The sequence below is a fragment of the Macrobrachium nipponense genome, chromosome 1, assembly GCF_015104395.2.
Source record: "Macrobrachium nipponense isolate FS-2020 chromosome 1, ASM1510439v2, whole genome shotgun sequence".
NCBI classification, from domain to species: domain Eukaryota; kingdom Metazoa; phylum Arthropoda; class Malacostraca; order Decapoda; family Palaemonidae; genus Macrobrachium; species Macrobrachium nipponense.
Window position 1 is genome coordinate 180,478,495 of NC_087200.1, and position 22,125 is coordinate 180,500,619.

Genomic DNA, 22,125 nt, shown 5'->3' on the forward strand with positions numbered 1-22,125 from the left:
AATTTACGTTAAAAGTTAGGAATGTCATGTTTACAACTTGTGCGTGAGGTGAAAATCTTGCACGCATCCCAAGTAAGCAGGGGGCGGATCACGCCTTTTTTCATGAATTGTGATTAAATCTTTATGTTGCACAAATGACATTTTTCATATCTCATTTTTTTTACATTGAATAAATCTTTAGAACTGCACAAGTGTCTTTTGTATGTCTCATTTTTTTTTTATATTGTGATTAAATCTTTATATTGCACAAACATCATTTTTCATATCTCATTTTTTTTACATTGAATAAATCTTTAGAATTGCACAAACATCTTTTTTCCGTGTCTCTCAGTTTTCTTATATCGTGAATAAATCTTTTATGTTATGCAAAAGCCTTTTTTCATAACTCATTTTTTTATATTGTAAATAAATCATATATATATATATAGATACATATACTATATATATATATATATATATATATATATATATATATATATATATATATATATATATATATATATATATATATATCTTCAGTCGTATCTTGCAATCGGGCAGTAGACCACCTGCTTATGTCCAGTCATACACAAATAAAAAACTTTGAAGGAAAAAAAAAAAAAAACACTAATCACTAAAGATCTAACGAAACGACCAAAAAACGCCGGACTCCATGGCAATTTTAACCCCCCCAACCCACCACGACCAGCCCCTCCACCCTCCCTTTCCGTCTATCTATCCATCGACCTTTGAAAATTCACCTGCTCTCGCATTTTCGCCGGGGAGGCTCATGGCAAGTTATTATCTGATGCGTCTCCTATTTTTTCTGAAACTCCCTCCCTCGGAAAAGCAACGGTGGAGGTCACTTCTTTCACGTACTTGTGCCAGAGCAAGGAGGTCGTATCTAGGAAGAGAAATTCTGGTGGAGAAGTGATCTCCATGGCGGGTGGGTTTGCGCGCCACTCTGGGATACCAAGGTTCTCGTATGTCCTTTGGAGGAAGGGGGCGATGGCTGCTGTTGTTTTTGCTTGCTGCTGTGCCTCGTCAGTGCTTGGTAGGCAGATATGTTTTTAATCCTAGTCTTTAGGATTAACCTCTATAGTACCTGTGGTTTTGGTCATATCTAGATTTGTTACTTTTATTTTTTGATGTTCTGAAAACCATGCTCTGGGCGTAGGCCTATAGGTACATTCATAAGCGTGGTTTCTTTTTTTATGGTAGGCAATTTCTTTGTTTTTAATGTTAGTCTTTAGTATTCACCTCTATAGTACCTGTGGTTTTGGTTATATCTAGATTTGTTACTTTTATTTTTTGATGTTCTGAAAACTATGCTCTGGGCGTAGGCCTATAGGTACCTTCATAAGCGTAGTTTTATTTTTATGGAAGGCAGTTTTTTGGTCATATCTAGATTTGGTACTTTATTTAATGGTACGTTCAAAAGCGTAGGCTTTTTATTTATTTATTTATTGTAGTCTTTAGGATTCAAGTTCTGTACCTGTGGTTTTAGCAGTTCAGTCATATCTGGATTTATCACTGTTTTTTTGAGAACCTAGGTCTAAAGGTACGATAATATCGTCAGCGCTGTGAAGGCTTTTTTTTTTTTTCATTCCTTTCAATTCAAGTTCTCTCACCTGTGGATAATATATTTAAGGCATAAAGTACATTTTGCAGTAAATGTCAGTTTTACCCATGTAGCATTATAAGACTGAATGAGGTTACTAACTTCAGTGTTCCAGTTTTGTCGGTAGCATAACCTCAGTTTTCCAGGTTATGTAAAGTAGCGCTTTGAAGGGAAATCACAGGTATTAGAGAACATTTATTCGATGCATATATAAGCTCTTTCCGCTTTTGGAAAAAGTCTTCGAGAAAACGCAGTTTACCAAATGGAGATATTCGGTGTTCGTGTATTAAATGCCTGAGGAATACATTACTAGGTGATCCTAACGTGGATAAGAATGATTGTAGTTTTAATTATTAGAATAGAAAATTGAAGTACTATACTAGATTCACATCAACCGTGCATCTGATGTCTAGGCCAGTCCCTTACGACGCTCCTGATTGGCTGTTGATAAGCCAATCACAGGGCTGAAAATCTCAGTCTCTCTCGAGAGTTCACATAGGCAGGAGTTATGTTCCACCTTTCCTGAGGGATACATCTTTCAGGAGAGGTGGAACATACATCCTGCCTATGTGTACTCTCGAGAGAGACTGAGGGTTTCCACTCCTCTGATTGGCTTTTCAATAGCCAATCAGGAGCGTCGTAAGAGACTGGCCTAGACGTCAAATGCACGCTTGATGTGAATCTACCATAGCAGTGGGAACTTATTTTCTGTACTACTTCTACTACTACTACTACTCTACTACATCGTGTGAATTTTATGTTTCTCATTCTATTTATATTTAATGATCTGGTATTATATCATCTTACGTAAAGTATTTTTTCATATATTTTTTTTATATTATGTACAAGCTGCTACAGAGATATTGTATAAAACAAGGGTTAATCATTCTTCAGCCACATAACAGTGAAAGTGCCTGACTCAGTACGAAGCAGAATGAAGCAAAGAGCAGGACCTGGAATTATATTTTATGAATTCTCGACAAGGGGCTCCTCACACAAACTTGGAAGTGAAAAAGTGGTTTTTCCCACTTAACTTGATGGACGTGAGAGAGAATTTTTTTTTTATTTATTTTTTATTTTCTCTTCATCACAGGTCTCTATGTTTTCCGTGTTCGCCCTTTGGGGTGGCAATGAGTTCCACTTTCTTTTTATCTTTATCTGTCTCAGTATTATATACATATACATATATTTCCAAAGGAAATGAACACTGATTCTTAATGAGTTTTAATAATTTTTCCAACCTTGACAGAGCAACTAAAACCATTTTTTTTTTTTTTTTACATCGAGAAGGAAGGTAAAATCTCTTGCAAAAATCTTTTGTGAAGACTATGACTCCTTTCGCCTGGGCCAATTCTGTAAAGAAATGTCTATCAGTCTGTCTGTCTGGGTGATCTTGGGAAGGTCCGCGTCTGATCCACTTTCGGTCTTTAACACGAGAGTCTACGGATATGTTTTATTTTTAAATATATATTTATCTATTTATTTAGAATGACATCTTTATGAGGACAATCATGAAATTAGTTAGATATTTGCACGTCCGATAGTCATCATTCTTTGTTTCTCTCAATTTCTTTATAGACACTGGATGTTAACCATATTTTACATTATATTTTACACTATTCACAGGTGAGCAAGTATCAACAACAGCCGGAGGTGATGATTTAACAAAAGTTGCTGCAACAACCGAACCACCATCAACAACGCCCGTGAACAATGTCTCATCTTCGGCCACCATACAAGATGAGCCTCAGGCATCTAATGCAAAAACAGATTTTTCAGAAGCAGTTGAAAACACAACTCTCCCAGGAACAACTGTAACATCACCTACGATGACAGAATTACCACCAACAACTGCAGCGAATAGGACAACCCCAGTCAACACAGATCCACCTACAACTTTGAAAATGGGCTCATCGACAGTTGCAAGCAGAAATCCATCTCTAACTTCTGAAAGGACTGATCCGCCTACAACTGTCTCAAGCACTGATTTGCCAACAACAACCGTAATGACGGATCCTCCCACAACTGCCGCAAAGACCATTACAACGACTGATCCACCCTCGGCTGTATTAGGTATTGATCCAACAACTGTATCAAGCACTATTCCACCAACAACAACTATTCCAAGCACTCACCTGCCTGAAACCATTGTAGAGACTGATGTACCCACTACTGTTTCATATACTGAACCGGTAACAACTGTCAAGTCTGATCTCCCCACTACTGTTTTAAGCACTGGTCCACCAACAACAGCTTTAAAGCATGATCCACCCACATCTGTTTCAAGCACTGGTCCACCAACAACAGCTGTAAAGACTGACCTCCCCACTACTGTTGTAAATACTGATTCATCAGCAACAGTTGTAAAGTATGATGTCTCCACATCTGTTTCAGGCTCTGATCCTTCAACAACTAGTCCAGTGACTTATCTATCTGCAGCTATTTCAAGCATTGACCTTTCAACTACAACTGTTAAGCCTGATTCACCAACAAGTACTGATAAGCCAGATATAACATCAAGTATTGTAAAGACTGATGTAGTACCAGCAACTACTGCAAAGACTGGCGAAGTGACAACTGCAGGAGAGACTGGGTCATCATTGTCTCTTGGGAAGACTGACCTAACTACAAGAAATGCAAACACCAGCCCACTTCCTCCAAATAAAAATGATCTATCAACAAAATCTGTAAATACTGAGATAACAGCTACTATGACAACAAATCCTCTAACATCCATGAAAAATGATATATTAACAGTAACTACAAGAACTTATCCACAAACAGAAGCTGTAAAAGCTGACTCCCCAACATTAACTTCAGCTACTACTTTAGTAACTATAGATGGTGGAAATGAATTATCAACATTAACCGTAAAGAATGATTTAGTGTTGGCTACTGGAACTACGGATTTTCCAGTTGCAACTGTAAAGACTGTGCCATCAGCAACAAATTTAAACACTGATCAACAAGTAACTACTGTTAAAACTAGTTCTACTGCCACAAGTGTTATGTCCGGACAGCCAGCAATAACTTTGAAGACTGATCCCCAAACAGTTACAACACAGGCTAATTCACAACTAACATCTATAACTGCAAAAGGGTCGACAACCACTGGAAAGGCTGACCCACTCGTGACTACCACAGAGTCTGATTTAATAACTGTAAAAACTGATTTGCCAACATCATCAGTAAAAGATGATTTGCCAACAGTAACTGTTAGAACTGGTGCATATACATCTGTTTACAGTAACCTACCCACAACTGCTGTCAAGACTGATCCATCAACAGATGGTATGAAAACTGGTCTGCTAACAGATACCCTGCAGACAGAACTGACAACGAAGTCTCTGGGCGTGAGTTCAACAACAAGCAGTGAGTCTTATGCGCCAGCAACTACTGATATTCCCGTCACATCACTGATGACTAATCCAGATACAGCAATGCTGACAATGTATCATCCATCAACTACTGTAAAGGCTAGTGTCCAAACAACAGTCGCTGAAGCTACTCTACCAACGACAGCTATAAAAACTGATGAGATAAAAACAACTGAAACTTCAATTCCACCAACAGCAACTAAAATAGAAGCCCCATTAACAACAAGAATGAAGGAATTAGCAATAACAACGGTAAAGACTGAACTTCCAATAACAAGTGTGGAGGTTGACTGGCCAACAACAACTCTAAAGACTAATTCACCATTAACAAGTGAAAATAAAGATCAATCAACAACAACCATTAAAACTAATCTGCCACTTACAACTGTCAGTTATGACTCACAAACTACTACTGTAAAAGATGAGGCGCCAATAACAACTTCAAGTACAGATCTACAAATAACAACTGTGAAGACTGAGTCATATACTACTACCATAGATACTCAAGTACCAACAAGTGAACCACCAAAAACTACTTTGAGAATGGATTCACCATCTAATGCAATAACGAGTGCACCGACAACAGATGCAAGAACTAATTCACCTACAGTTTTCAATACAGATGAATCAACAACTTTAATGACAGCTAATACACAGCCTATGACTGTAATGACTAGTGATTTAACAACAACTTTAGAGAATCATGCTCTTACACATACTACTGACAATGTTATGCCAATGTCTACAAGTGTTCTTGGATCCTTTTCTGAAACATCATCTACGGCAAAAAGTACATTACAGCACTCTGGCCCTTTGGAATACATAACTACATTGACTACTACTGCCATTAGATATGTAACGAATTTAGTAACGAATTCTCCATTCAGTTCAGAAGCAAGTTCTGCTAACATTGAAACAGAGTCTCTGACACACCTAAAAAACACTGCTTCCTTAGAAAGTACTTCCCCTGTGACTCAGTTGACAGACAGTACTACTACAACATCTCCTGTTGTAGCTGAGAGTTCCTCTTTTGAACCACAACCTCTTACAGCACCTCCTACTGTAATAACAATCACACACACTTCATCTACGACTTCCCCTGCAGACCATGTCTCATCCATAGGTAAGCATAAATTTATGTTATTGACATATGAAAAGCTCTGTACTATTTTCAGTGTTTGCTATAAACATTACAGTTTTGACATCAGAATTGAGAATGTCATGGAGGGATCATGAAAGTTAGTAGTACATGCTTAATCATGGCAGTAGTACAAGGATTTTTTACAATTGTGATTAAAGCAATGAAGATTTTTTTATGGCAGCGTATCATCATGTTGATTTCATATCTAAATAATGTGCCATTTTGTAGCCACATTGGTGATGCAATTAGAAGCTGAACAAGCTTTAGATACCACTGTATTATAAGAAGGTGGGTTGTTTAGCTTAGTAAATAGCAATGAAGTTTCACAATATATTTCTCTGATTTTGCAAAAATGCACCATATCAATGTAAATCAATCATCGAATGATTGAGTTCAGGATTAGGATTTGTATCTTATATTTTCACAATTCACTTCTTCCTATTAACAATTTAAACCATATCTCAATCCTGTATTTTGTATTGCCAGCTGAAGGTATATAGGTACACGATTTTACATTAAATTAGGTGTTTTTTCTCCACACAGAAGCCACTCAACAATTAAAGGGCACAAGTCTTTCGTCTACAAAAGCTTCAACAACACCAACGACAGTTACCACTCAAAAACCAGTTACATCACCTCTAGCTTCAGTCTCAAGTTCTACAACAACCTCAACTACTACATCTGCCGCTGCAGTACATTCAACCACTAGAAAGGCTTCTACGACAACCACCACAAGTAGAACGACGACTTCCACAACTACCACTACCACTTCACCCAGCAGTAAATCGTCATCAACTCAGGATACTTCAACTCTGCCCTCTTTAGTAAAAGTATCTACCAATGACATGAATGGAAGTATTGCTGAATCAGAGAATACTCAGGCACATACTTCTTTGGTGCCACCACATACAGAGGTGTCTAAGAATAACACTAGTAGCACTTCTGGAAATGTTACTACCACCATGATGACAACTTCTCCTGAAGAAAGAACTTCTGACTACACACCTGTGAGTACAACAGATTTTACTGATCAGGGGACTATTATCACCAGTGAACCAAAGGAGCCAGAAAGATCTAGTACTCTACCCTTCTCATCAACACATACAAATTCCATAGTAAAAGACACTACACAATCAATATCTCCATTTTCTACTTCTCCAGCTGTATCAGATGATGCCAAATCTGACCTGACGACCCCATCTGCAACTCACGATCAGCCCTTGTCTACTTTAGAGTTAAAGCATACAGCCAGTGAGACAGTTCCACCAAGTACATCTCTAAGTAATGCCCACAATTACGATACATCCTCACAAATTACATCAAGATCTCTGCCAACAACTGTCGCCATACCAGGTGTTATTACTTCTACTAATAATCCAACATCACAGAGTTCATCACTAAATCTTCCTTCCTCAACAAGTATTCCACCAGCCATCCCTACTCCCACTGAGTCCCAAGATGAAAGAACATTTGCAGTAACTTCATTTGTTACCACAGCATCCAATATCAAAGTTTCTGTTCCAACCACATCTGTATTTACATCTGAATATACAGCACATTCTGGATTAAGTAAAACAACAACTATTCCAGAGGTGGCAACATCACCGAATTTATTGCAAGATTCGCCTTCATCAACAAGCCTTCCATCTGCCATCCTTACTCCCACTGAGTCAAATGAAACCAAAACATCTGCTGTTACTTCATTTGTTACCACAGCATCTGATTTAAAAATTTCTGCCCCAAGGACATCTATGTTTCCAACCCATAAATCTAAAACAAGCCCAGGATTTAGTCATACGACCACTATCCCAGAGGTTACAACATCTGAAACTACAGCATTGTTGCCAACTACAAATAACCCGCCTTTGACAATGACAACAGATATAACAAACGAAGCAACATCAACTACTAACCAGCATAAAACAAGGGAATCATCAGCAACACAATCATCCATTACTAGTACTATGAGTATTACATCACCTGGAAAATCACCAACCTCTACTGTTACATATTCACAAGATAATACACGAGGGTCAACTGGCATAAGCAGTTCAAATTATGCAACATCTACCATGACTGTTTCTGGCCAGCAAAATATGAAATCGTCAGGAAATACAGAGAATATTTCAGAACAAACAGAAAAAACAACCCAAGCACTACCTTTGGGAACAACAACTTTAACCGTAAAAATATCGGATACATCCTACACGGATACCAAATCATCACATGCAACCACAGAACATTTGTTGCCAACTACTGATGTTGAGTTAACAACAGAATCTTTGACCACAAATTTCAAGGAAAGTGGAATAGTAACTTCAGTGGAACCCCAAGCTGCCAACACTAAAGATACTTCAAGTTCAGATTCACAGCCTTTTACTGTAAAATCAACTTTAACTTCAAATGGTGGTTTGTTGGCAACAACACATCAACTATATAAGTCCACACTATCTAGCCCAACTACCATAGATGGACCATATTCATCCATGGATGTCAGTAAAAGTTCATCTTTAGATCTAACCACACTGCCATTAACAACAAAGGTAACCCAAACCTCAGAAACACAATTATCAGCACTGGATTTTTCAAGTATAACAAGTCCACAGACAACAAAACAAAAAACAACATTATCAACAACAACAACACCAAAAATAAGGCAAATAACATCAACAACATCCACAACAACAACAAGTGCAACTACATCAACAACTGCTATGTCTGGAACATCAAAAATTTCTGCCAAAACCAAGGTAGTTACTCAAAGCATTACTCCAAAAGTAACTAAAGAACTCACATTAAATACAAAGCCTGTAACAACAACAGAACCCTACACAGCTACAGAAGTGTTAACTGATGGTCCAACAGTAGCAAACAGTTCTTTCAGTACAGTTGACCAGTTACATTCAGAAGGCTTTTCCACAAATGCAACTTTCCAAGGGACTAAGACAAGCTTATCCCCCACAACTGAACTGTCTACTCAGACAGACTCAACTTCAACCTCAGACACTTTGATGACAGTAACATCAAATTCAAAAGTCTCTTCAACATCAGCATTCCAAGAATCTTCAATTACACCAGATTCTTCATTATTTACTGACTGGTCATCTGATTCATCTTCAGCATCAGATTCTTCCACTACTGATCTAGCCTCATTAACAGAACCTTCTACTGGACTGACACAGTATCCCATAACTACATCAACAACTACAACACCAGTTCCAACAATGCCAATCTATCGCTTGACATCAACTACTTCCACTACATCAACAACAACAGCATCGTCTACAGTCAAAGCAAAAACACCTGTGACTGGAGCTTCACGAGCAACCACAGCTTCCAGAAGTGTGTCAAATAATCCTACAACTGTTTCAACTGACATTGCAACCAGTACTACTGAATTATTGCCTTTTTCAAGTACTGTAACAACAGATAATATTCAGTCAAGTACAGAAACAGAAACAACACATACAACAGATCTTTCATTGCCAACAGATTTTTCGTCTACTACAGATAATTATGCATCATCAACTACAGAGACATCTACTGCATCCACAGAAACAGATTCAACAACATATCTCCCAACAATTACTATGCTTCAAACAACAACAACAACAACCCTTCCACCTGTGATTTTGACAACCCAGTCAACCACAACAACATCAAGCACAACAAGGAGTACCTCTACTACTTCAACCACAGATTCAACAACTGAAGTGACAGCTACAACTCCAGAAACCTCAGCACTTTCAACAGAGAAACCTCCTGAAACAGAAGTGCCAACAGGTGAAACAGCAGCCACTATGTCAAGTACAACAGTTGAACAAGCTACCACTTTGTCAATGACCTCAGAAAGTACCTTGACCTCAGTGGCCCAAGAAGTGACAACTACTGCCATGCCCACCACGAAAACTACCCCTACAACCACACTGCCAACGACTCCAGTTTCTGTGACTGCTACCTCAACAGCAACTAAGGCAATAAATACCATGAAGCCAGGCATGTCCTTCATAAATCTCACTGCAGAATCTGCAATAATGAAGACTAATACCAAGTACAATTTTACGGTTCATGTGGAGTCTCACTACCAGACGAGCTGCACTGTGAACTATGGTGATGGCAGCAGAGAGAATGTGCAGGCTGAGCCTCCATTGCCTTTACTGAGATTTTCTCATTCTTACGCAGACGAGGTAAGTACATAAGTTAATGGTCAGTTCTCTGGCATTACATATAAAAGAAAATCAGGCAAATACTAGGATAACGTAAAAATTCTTAAATTTTGGATGAATGAGGAAATATTAATGATTAGAATAATTCTCATTAACTTGTAAAATGTTACTAAGAATGCAACATATTAACATATCCTTTAAACTGTAACATTGTATCAATCACCTTAGAATTCTTTCATATAATATTAATGATTTCAATGCTGTCAAGTGTGACTTTTTCGTCATACTGAATTAACAAAAAGATAAGTGAAGTTTTAAAAGTATATTAACTGTAATTTATCTGGCATGATAACTACTAGGGCTAATGATATTTTCTGTTCAGAGTTACCAAATGTTGAAATCTGTTTGAGATAAACTTCTAAGTATCGGATATATTTGTGTATTAAATATAATTTTTCCCGTTATAGCCACGTATCTAAGATATACTTGCATATCAGCAGTCATATTACTTTATGATTGGATGCACAAAACTACAGTTCGTTTTCTGTTTATGTATCAAGTCAGAGGGACGATTGTGGGTTGAAGCAAATTGTCAAGACAGAGTAAGTGAGGTGACAACTGGATTGTGGGTGGACGTTGTTAGACCTCTCCTGGGGTTCAATCTGACCTGCAGACCAAAACCCTTACCTATTCCCCCAGGACTTGCTACGTTTACCCTCAGTTTTCCAGGTAAAATTCCTTCACATTCATTAATAAAATATCCTCTGGACATTTCATAAACACAAAAAATTTATGTTCCCACAATAAGTTCTTTGATATACAGAGCAGTAAGGTTTATTTTCTGATTTCACTTTATATTGTTACATGACATAAAATCTTTCAGTTTATGTTTATATATTGATTTCAGTTAATATTGTTACATTACTTGGATAGAATCCTTCAGTATATGTTTTCATATACTGAATTTCACAAGTTATCTGGGAATGACACACAGGGTGGAGTTTTCATGATTCTCCATACTTACCAGTTCAGTTCTACTCCCCTTACTGCTTCTGTAACCCTTGCAAATAAAGCTGGATCTGTAAGGGTACTGACCAGAGTAAATATGGAACAGATGATCACAGGAGCCACTTTAAAGGTTGTTGGCCCACCCAGAGCGGAATTGCATTCCGAGATACGCTTTCGTCTGACATTAGTTACTGGAAGCAACGTCGAGGTAACTGTTAATTTTGGCGATGGAACTGTAAGAACTGTACCTGGTTTCAATGGTACTGTCATTACACACATCTTTACGTCTGAAGGTAACTACAGTGTTGTAGCTGAAATACATAATAGCGTTAGTAAGACTACTTATGAACTGCCAGGGAAAATTCTTGCGAGGCGATCACTGTATGACATGGACTTTCAAACAAGGACCCATGCTGCTCTGCCCCTGGGAGAGTTTCCCATGGTGCTCTCACCATCTCATAACCACAAGGATGTGAAGTGTGTGTTCGATATGGGCCATGAAGTCTTTGAACGATTCTTTCCCTTCCTAGCAGCCAATTCAGAGGTAAGCATTGATTATAGTTATGCAGGTGTAGCACCGGGAATTTACCAGATGGTTGTGAACTGCAGCAACAACATATCTACGATGATATTCCAAGAAGAGATTGTAATTGTTGAACTCATTGACTCGCTGAAGTTAGACGTCAAACCTCTGTTCACCCAGGTTGGAGATGTAACTGTCATCAAGGTATCCATAGCAATGGGCTCAAACATAACATATGTTGTCAGCTTTGGTGATGGTGTCATTGAGACTCGAGGTGACACCAGCCTCAACGTGACATTCTGTTATGCATATAACACTTCAGGAACTTTTGTGATCAGGGCTTCTGCTGTTAACTATCTGAGCCAGGCTCAAGATACAGCCACCATCAATGTGGTGGAAGCTATTGAGGGCGCCTCTTTCAACCATCACAGCATCGACCTTTACTCTGGAAGGATTTACCATGGCACAGGCCCCGACCACAACAGGTTCAACGTGGACAGAAAACTTGTGCTGACTGCCAACACCACTTCTGGGAGCAACCTGGTTTATTATTGGGAGCTGGATGACGGAACCTCGAAAGAAACCGTCATGACGAAGACGGCACATCTTCTGAAGAAATACTACAAGGCCACAAACCTTACGGCAGTTGTCACCATCACCAACGGCATCATGAATGTCACAGAGATGATGTACGTCATTCTGCGGGAGCCGGCGGCCATTGGATCCTTCACCAATGATGGACCAGTGAGGGCCTTGAAGAACATCACCTTCACTCTGACGATCAAGAACCCCAGCCCTACAACTTGCGTGCTCCTCAAGGTCAGAGATGAGACGGTCCTCCGTGGCCGAGAAGTGTGCGAGACGATTTACACCTCCCACTCGTTTGTTGATCAGTCTTACACGTATATTAAAGAACCGCTGCGGGAGACAATGCACTTCGTCGAGATGTACGAAACAGAAGGGCTGACGTCGGTGGATGTCACGGTTTTTAACTGGGTCTCAAGGTCGTTTGCAGTTTCTCAGGTAAGAATGAAGAGTGAATCTTGTGCACACAAAAATAATCATGATTTTAATTGCATTCTTGGCCATCATTTAGTAAATACAAAACTAGTATCTTTTAATATCAGCAGTTGCTGAAATATTGTGTCACAATTCCCGTCAGCTCTTTGAGTGACAGTACATTTTGTGTTCGGTGCAGTTTTGATTGGCATAATTTTTAGAATGAATTATTATGTATTGATTCTTTTAATACATGATATTTAGAGCTAACCTTTCAGATCATATATATTCATTCAAATTTTCATGTCAGAGAAAGTTATCTCACCATATGTAGATTTTAGCTTTACTGAGGAGAAAATACTGAAGAAAAATCATGAATGAAGTTAGATAAACACGGTGATATTTCAATTGCCTTTCATATCTTAACCGTAGATCTGATAAACAACTTTGTTGAAATTCGACCTTTCTTTGAAGAGTTAAAATCGAAAATAAACAGAAATTTGTTAGTGGAGAAACGACTTTATATTATGATATTTTCAGGCTACCATTTCAAAAGCAGAATGTAAATACCCACTGGTCAAAATATTCGGGCGAGGTCAAGATGTCGAAGCACCTCAGGTCACGACAGTCACGGAGCAGGTCGTCGTCGAGGCTATGGTGAAGGTCCATTGTAAGTTAGAGGATTGAAATGACGTAAGCGTCATTTTACTTTGCGTTTGAACATTGATCGTGTGTTGGTTATATTGAGGGAAGCTTCGAATTAGGTTAGCAGAGGAAGAAAGATTGATTTGTGTCATTGTATAGATGAATGCACTATTCCTTTTGTCCCAGTTGTCATGTAGTTTATGTATAATATATATACTATGAGAGGTGTGCTCTATGCTGCTAGGGCCAGGAGAGCAGTTGAAAGACAGTTTAAATGCTGGTGCCAGTTGTGAAATGGGTCCTTCGTCTTAAGTACTTCTCTTCAGGTGTTTCATGACCTCATTCAAATCAACATTGCAGTACCTTTGGTCATCATCGCCATTAATAAATAATGTGGCTGTAAGGGAATAAAAAACATAAAATTTCCAAGAAATTGATAAAATGGTAAAAATAAATTTTAGATACGTTATAAATCTTCAAGAAAACCAGCTTCCTCCCTGAACTACAAAATATTCTCTCTAAGATCCCAGGAAAGACGATAATTACCCTCTTTTTCAATGAACTCTGATAAGAAACGATTTCTCAAGTTCCCAAGGTTGGGGCACCGAAAAAGGGCAAAGTGCCACACAGAGACAGATGGCAATAATACGGAATACACTTTCCCCTGAATGAATTCTTGACAGGGAGAATTTTGAGGCAAACCAAGTGATGCAGAGTAGGTACAATACAAAAATAAAAAAAATATTTTAATCATCTGGAAAACAGAAGTAATGTAATAAAGAGCATTCGCTTAATCAAAAATCAAGCTGTAATTCTTTTCTTATCTAATCTTCCAAGGAATCCTGCCTTCCTCTTCTGGAGAGGACACTCCCCTTCTAGGGTGCCCTCAATGAACTGGCCTCCCTAAGGAGCCTTTGGCCCTCACTAGGGCCACTTCCCCAGCCTGGAAGGATTCCTGCCTTCCTCTGAGGAAGCAGCCGCTGGGTCGGACCCTTCCCTTCAAGGCTGCCCTTACGAGACTAGCAAGCCTTGGGGTCTTTTGGCATTTCTCTCGTCCTCCCAGGAGCTGGAGGCGGAATGATTCTAAAACTCCAGGGAAAACACGAAGATGTTACGGTACCGGGCAACAATGTTCTTTCCCGCAGCAGATGAGTATGAGGTTTTCTTAAAGCTTTATCGCCACGAAAATATCAAAGTTAATAAAAGAAAAAAGAATAAAAATTAGCGAAAAATTGTCATGTATAGTGTATATGAAATTTGTGCATATAGTACTCAGTAAATTTAACGAATGAGCAGAGTATGTTAGCCTAATTAATAGGATGAAAACCCTGCAGGATCATATGGACCTGTGACTTTCGAACTCCAGGCATCGTGGTGACCTTTCCAGGATATATAACCATCCCTGGAATCTTAAGTGAAAACTGTTCTATAAACAAGTAATCAAGTAATTACTATTCCTCGACGGTTATCTTGAACTCATCCTGGACAAGCAGTCAATTTTTCCAGGGCAAATCTGAAACCCTGTTTCTCTCCACTCCCTCCTCATTCTTCTTCTTCTTCTTCTTCTTCTTCTTCTTCTTCTTCTTCTTCTTCTTCTTCTTCTTCTGCTGGAGAGGCAAACACTCCTCCGGCGAAAGTTTTGTTTAGATTCGCGCTCTAAGTTTACATAACTAAAAGCCATTTGTTTTGATAGCTCTTTCCCTCTACTTCCAGACGTCGGAATTAGTTACCTTATATTTCTATGTGTGACTACGTATATGTATATATAGAATATATATACATATATGTATTTACTTTTTCACTTTTACTAATGATTTTATATTTACTTTTTGACCTTTACTATTTATCTTATATTTACTTTTTGACCTTTACTAATTATTTTATGTTGACTCTTTGACCTATAATAATTATTTTAAATTTACTTTTTGACCTTTACTAATTATTTTTATATTTGCTTTTTGACCTTTACTAATTATTTTAAATTGACTTTTTGACCTTTATTAATTATTTTATATTTACTTTTTGACCTTTACTAATTATTTTTATATTTACTTTTTGATCTTTACTAATGATTTTAGATTGACTTTTTGACCCTTACTAATTATTTCATATATTTACTTTTTGATCTTTACTAATTATTTCATATTTACTTTTTGACCTTTACTTCTTATTTACAAATAAAGTTCTCTAATGGATACCTCAAATGCTTCTCATTCTTCTCTTTATGGTTAATTTTCACATCGCGTCAGATGACAATTTTTTTTTTACGTTTTTTATGAAGTGGTATTTCGAGGTACGAATATTGGAACATACTGAATTTTCTTAAAAATTTTGTTTGTTTGTTTTGTTTTTTCGTGTTTTATTTTGTTATGACAAAATTTGGAGCCTAATGAATTTTGTTATAGTTGTGGCAGAAAGTGTGTAATTGAATAAATAAGTAAATAATATATAGATATATATATATATATATATATATATATATATATATATGTATATATACATATGTATGTATATTATATGTATATATATATATATGTTATATATAATATGTATGTATATATAACATTTAAAATATTAACTTCAAAAAACTCACATAAGAACACCCAGCTCCACCCTTTATTTCATTCCTCCAAAGGCAAGCACAGCGAGCGGGCCTCGTTCACGTGGAGCCTGTGGAAGACAGTGACGAAGGGCGAGTCCCTCGGGAGCTACCGGAACACCCTAATGAACGCGTCCCTGGGTGAAGACGCGAGGACCCTCCAGCCTAAAGTTGTTTTCCAGCCCCACTACTTCGCTCCAGATACGCTCTACAACGTCTCTCTCAGCGTCGTGATGCTTGACATGCCTGAGGCGAGTTGGCTTTTACATTTTCTCTCTCTCTCTCTCTCTCTCTCTCTCTCTCTCTCTCTCTCTCTCTCTCTCTCTGTAGGATTTTCTTCGCCTTATCAAGGCTATATAGACGGGATTCTGTTTGGTTGCACTGGGAGTGAAATATATGTGATGAGTAGGTCTCTCTCTCTCTCTCTCTCTCTCTCTCTCTCTCTCTTGTTTGTTGGTACGTTAAATTTTTTGTTGTGAGTAGGTTTCTCTCTCTCTCTCTCTCTCTCTCTCTCTCTCTCTCTCTCTCTTGAATGTTTTGTACGTCAAATTTTTAAATAATTTTATGTAGTGAGTAGGTTTCTCTCTCTCTCTCTCTCTCTCTCTCTCTCTCTCTCTCTCTCTATATATATATATATATATATATATATATAATAATATATATATATATATATATATATATATATATATATATATATTATATGTAAGTGTTTACATAATAAAAATATGGAATGTTAGTCCATATATATAAAAGATTGCTTGCAGGAATGTGATCAGACTAGAGACGCTAAAGATGACGTATACAATAAGTATGTAGGCTAAGATAACATGCCGTCACCTGTAGTCATTCAATTGTTTATAAACATTAGTCCAAGCTCCCTGCTTGAGACAACTACCCCGACCTATAATTCAAACGGCCTACGTGATCTGTAGCGTGTCTCATTTGATTGTGTGTTCGTATGAAACTATGTCATTTGTATGTATGTTCATATGTTCGAACTACTGTCTGCTCCTTCATAACTTGTAACAGAGATGGTAGACAAGAGAACAGAGTTAGCTATCGTCATTAGAAGACCTGTACCTCTTTACCTAAGCTTTATCATGTAGAAGAATAGGATTAGCCATCATCATTGGCAGAAGCGATCAAGCTATCGTTACTAGAAGACTTGTACAATCATATCTGATCTTCACCATGTAAAACTGCAGAAGAATACATATAGTTTTATATTTTGTGTTTTCTACAAGAACCTCCTCACCATGAGTTTAACACATCGTCGTCATAACAAACAAGATAATACCGACTTCGTAAATGATCTACAAACCCCCAGACACTCCATTGAAGATGGAAGTGCAATACCAACCGACTTAGCGTAAGATTATCGCTAGTCTAACATTACCTCATAGGGCGCCTTATCATACAAGGCACAAGCCCTAATATTGGTGGCCAGCGTACCAGAAGAACTCTACAACGTCCTACGAAGAAAAACCAGAATAATAAATCATGTATCATAAGAAGTCAACGACGACGGAAGCAGCAGATTCTTCAAGCAACATAGTATCATTCGTTAGTGAGCGACTTCAGAAAACAACAAGAACTCTTTAACGACGACGAAAGCAAGAGATTCTTCAAGCAACTTAGTATCATCATTAGTGAATAACTTCAAGAAACAAAACCGACGTGTCCTTTTTCCTACGACAACGCAAGCTTCGTCTCTCATTAGAATCATTCAAGAAAACATCGTTAGTGAGCGTTTCCGGCACTCCAAGAAACAAACCGAACGCGTCTGCAGCATCGGATCTTTCAAGGGCTCGAATCATCGAAACAACGCGCACGGGGGAAACTGAAGCCAAACCAGGTCGTCCGCTAAATAGAGAAGGAGGACCAAGGCCGTGTGTCGTTATCGGAACACCGTGACTTCCCACAAAAGCAAGCTAAGTACAATTTTTTATTCATTTGGAGTAACTTTGAGTGTTTCCTTTGCAGGTCGAATTTCGTTATTCCTGTGGCTGAAGTTACGAGACATTCTTAATCTTATTATTTTTTTTTTCAGAAATTATCTACATCATTGAGATATTGCTACTGCGAGTTTTTATCTTTGAGTGTCTGTTTCCAGAAGTTCTACTGAAATATCATAATCATATACTATGTTAATTTTATCATTTTGGGTGATTATTAATCCCTTACGTAACAAATCAAATTAAACAGTGAATATGCGTTTACGCAGTGGACGTCTGTATTTATACAGATGCATGGATAGGGTCGTTAAGCACCGTAGTGATTAGAAAACACACAAAAAAACAAGTGGAACACCCGTACAAAATCGATCATAAATTAGAGGTAACACTATTTCGGGTCATGACAATAATGCTCCTTTGCAAGTCCCGATCGCAGTTTTAGCCTTGAGTTTTTTGAGTTATATAAAATATCGAACCTCAATGACTCAACTTAACTTTAAAAATATGGCTGGATTGCAAGGAATAACATGTCTGTAAAAAAAAACTTTCATCAGGCTAAATGCGCTGACCAGGATCCCTCACTATTTCAAATTTTAGCAAAGAATGAAGTACAAACAGTTAATATTGAATGCAGTAGTGATAACTTGTCTTATTAGTAATCGCTCAGTTCCTAATAGTTCGTCATTCATTGCTTTATACGTAACCAGCAACATAATGCTAAAAACACACAATACGTTGCCGATGGTAATAAAGAGAAGGATCTTAATTATTACAAAAAAAAAAAAAAAAATAGAAACAGTAGCCCGTTCAGAATCAAACAAGCAAACTCGGTGACTGTGTCACCTAGTCAAGCGGTCAAGGTCAGTCAAAAACTGCCGAAGTGTTCAAAGCATAGCAAATTCCATACAATAAGCGACTCTAGCAGAGTGGGGAAAAGCGATGTTGGTTCATACATACCGATATCTTTTTGAATTAAAAAGGATTTTTCCTATGAAACACACGACCGTATAAAGTAATCAGAGCAGGTTTTCGTTTTTTTTTTAATACGTAAGTTATTATAAGTAGTGGTGGATAAAGCCCAACTGTACGCGCCGTAAAAATTAGAATATCTTGTTTTATTTCTTTAGTAAACGTAATATCCTGTATTTACGGACTCACTGTCTGTTGTTCGAACTTCCCTAATGAGAAGTCCGGGGATAAGCGAGCGCTTACAGATACCTCTATAGTTATAAAAAACATTGATCTGTTTATCTAGCGTAATTGTAAGATTCATCTAGGGGTATACAAAATATTATCTTACATCCTGCAAAATAAGGCGTGTTTATCCAAGGGAAATCCTATAAACCTTTAAACATATTAAAATCCGTTTGAACAAAAATGAGACAGTTAATCAAATAATAACTTATATAAAGGAACTATACATTTGTCTCATAAATCGTAACATTGTTCAAATGACCCAACAGAATTCTCCCACAACCGCAGTCGCACTTTGCACGCAAAATTTCGAGAAGCATGCAACCCTCGAATGTCTTAATGCGTGTAAAAAGACTTTGCTGAGGGAAATGAAATTTTAATCCTTCCCGACACTCTGAAATATAACGATTTCCGCGAACAAAGCCCTAAAAGTATACATATCGTGGATACGGAAGTTATAAATATCGCATTTTTTTTTGTTGCTAATTTTTAATCCCGCCCAACCAGTCGTAGATGAATCTCTCTGATAATCTATCTAAAGTAATATCCGTAAAGTCATTCAAGCAGAGGTGATTCAGCAGAATTTTTTTTTTATCTTTTACCTGAATACCAGGAAGTTTCTCCACTAGCGAGTGATCTCTGGGAAAAACGGATGTAATTTAACACAAAACACGGTCTAAGGACAACATAAAGATATTTACGTACCTTCGTATAGATTCTCATGAAATTTCAAATAAAGATAAATGACGAAGTTGAAAAATGTTAGTAATAGGAGTCATTAGGAATTCAAATAAGCCCATATAATTTTTCCCTCAAAAGTCATGCCATAAAAGATCGGACTTGGCGTATCTGCGTAGATTTCTGTCGCTTAAACAAGGAAACGACTCCCGATAGTTTCCAGTGCCACGTAGCGACGACATCTTATCTCTGTTGGGTTAGAATAAATTTTTTTCACCAACTTGGACTTACTTAAATGCTTTTACCAGATACCATTACCTAAGTGATTGTACCTCATACACCGTTTTCAGCACACTTAGGGGACATTATCAATTTTTACGTATGCCTCCGGCTTACGTTGCGCCCCAATTATAATATAGTGTTTGGAGACTTTTAAGGGATACCCTACATGCTTATATGGTTGGTCTTGTAATCTTTTCTAATACCTTAGAAGTACATTCACATAAAGTAGAGCTAGTGCTACAGAGACAAAGACAAATAATCTCAGAGTAAAATATCTAAATGTGAGTTTTTTAAAACCGAACATGTTGATCTAGGTTTTATGTGTCTAGTCAAGGTCTTAAAGTAGTCTATGGTAAGGTGTCGGCTATTCATAACTTTCCGGTACTTATTAACGTAGAAGGGGGATACAGCACTTTTGCGCTGTAGTGGGTATTACAATCGTATGTAAATAATTTAACTCTTCATCATGACAGCTCCTTTAACAGATCTTACGAAGAAGAGCGTAGATTTATTATGGTCTAAAAAGCATCAACAGGCGTTCGATATCTTAAAAGCGGAAAATGCAGCTTACCTAACTTAAAAATCCCTGATTTAAATAAGGAATTTTTCTTTATTGCAACAGACGCCTCAGACCAAGGGGTAAGAGGGATACTACTTCAGTAATATGATAAACAGTTCTTCCCTATAGCTTTTTATTCACGTAAACTAAAGCCCTCTGAAAGTAAATATGCAGTAATAGGCAAGGAAGGGCTAGGTATCTTTTAACACTAGTACATTTTAAGTTCATAATCTATGGCTATCCTGATAAAGTCCTTACTGAACATGAGTCCTTTACCGAGTTTTTCAAAGGCTTTAATCACAGTCCAAAAGGAACTCGGTGACAAATGATCATTCAGGTTATTGGAGCCAAGATAAGATATCTACCTGGGAAAGCAAATATCATAGCCGACGCATTATCCGCAATCTCCCGCACCATACAGCAAAGAACCCTTAATTGGACTAAAAGATATAGAAACATCCGTGCCTATGTTAAAACCGTATCTAAACAAGAAAATTCCTTAACCCAAGAGATCGCGAGCATTGAATATCTGGGTCGGAGCGCAGAACTGTTACAAACTGAACAAAGCAAGTGTCAACAGCGATAAGCAAAACAATAAACACCAAACAATAAACACTTCGAAACGGAAACAGGGTCAGTGGCTAGGCAAAAAACAATAAACACTTCGAGCAGAAACCCTAAAGCAAAAGTATATTTATAGTATGTGTATCAGAATAATGTAATCAAATGTAATATTATATGTAGGACCGTGACGAGGAAAACCCGAAGAACACAGCAGAGGACTAACGACCAGGTAGTAGTAATAATCTCTCTCATACCAATCGTCATAAACTGGTTGCATTCCGTCATCCAGGGTTCCCTCCTATGTCACAGAAAGCCAAATCACTGTTTTATTGGCCTACAATGCTTACAGCTATAAAAAGCACATAACTGATTGTAACACGTGTCATGAAAACAAGGGATACACTAAGACACCTGTCAGTTTAAGGGCCTATCCTGTGCCAAATCAATCCTTGAAAGAATATACGTAGAATTATTAACAGAATTACGAGTCTGACAGAGGGAATAAACACTTCTTAGTGTTAATAGTTCCTTGACACGTTATATAGAATTAATAGCACTAAAAACAAACACCGCAATGGAGTGCGTTAGGAATATTTATGAGTGCTAAATCAGTAAACATGGAATTCAACACATAATAATCTGTGACTCGGGTGGTGTAAATCAATAATAATCTCCTTAACACGTTGTGTGAATTCCTATCCATTAAGAAAACCAATAGTATATTTTATCGCCCAGAGTCAATCGGTTTGGTAGAATACCGGATAATTAAATAGGAAGTGTCAATGTCTTACGAGTTACAACTCGTGATATTGGATCCGAACTGGATTATAGCGGT

General features: G+C 37.6%; 1 protein-coding gene across 1 annotated transcript; it reads left to right on the forward strand.

Moving 5' to 3' along the window:
- Window positions 1-987: 987 nt before the first annotated feature.
- LOC135219014 (mucin-2-like) lies at window positions 988-14,540 on the forward strand. The gene is made up of 6 exons (XM_064255449.1): window positions 988-1,033; window positions 3,227-6,100; window positions 6,662-10,305; window positions 11,258-12,838; window positions 13,355-13,471; window positions 14,388-14,540. Exons 1-6 carry the CDS (start codon window positions 988-990, stop codon window positions 14,538-14,540), a joined length of 8,415 nt encoding a protein of 2,804 aa, XP_064111519.1.
- Window positions 14,541-22,125: the final 7,585 nt, after the last annotated feature.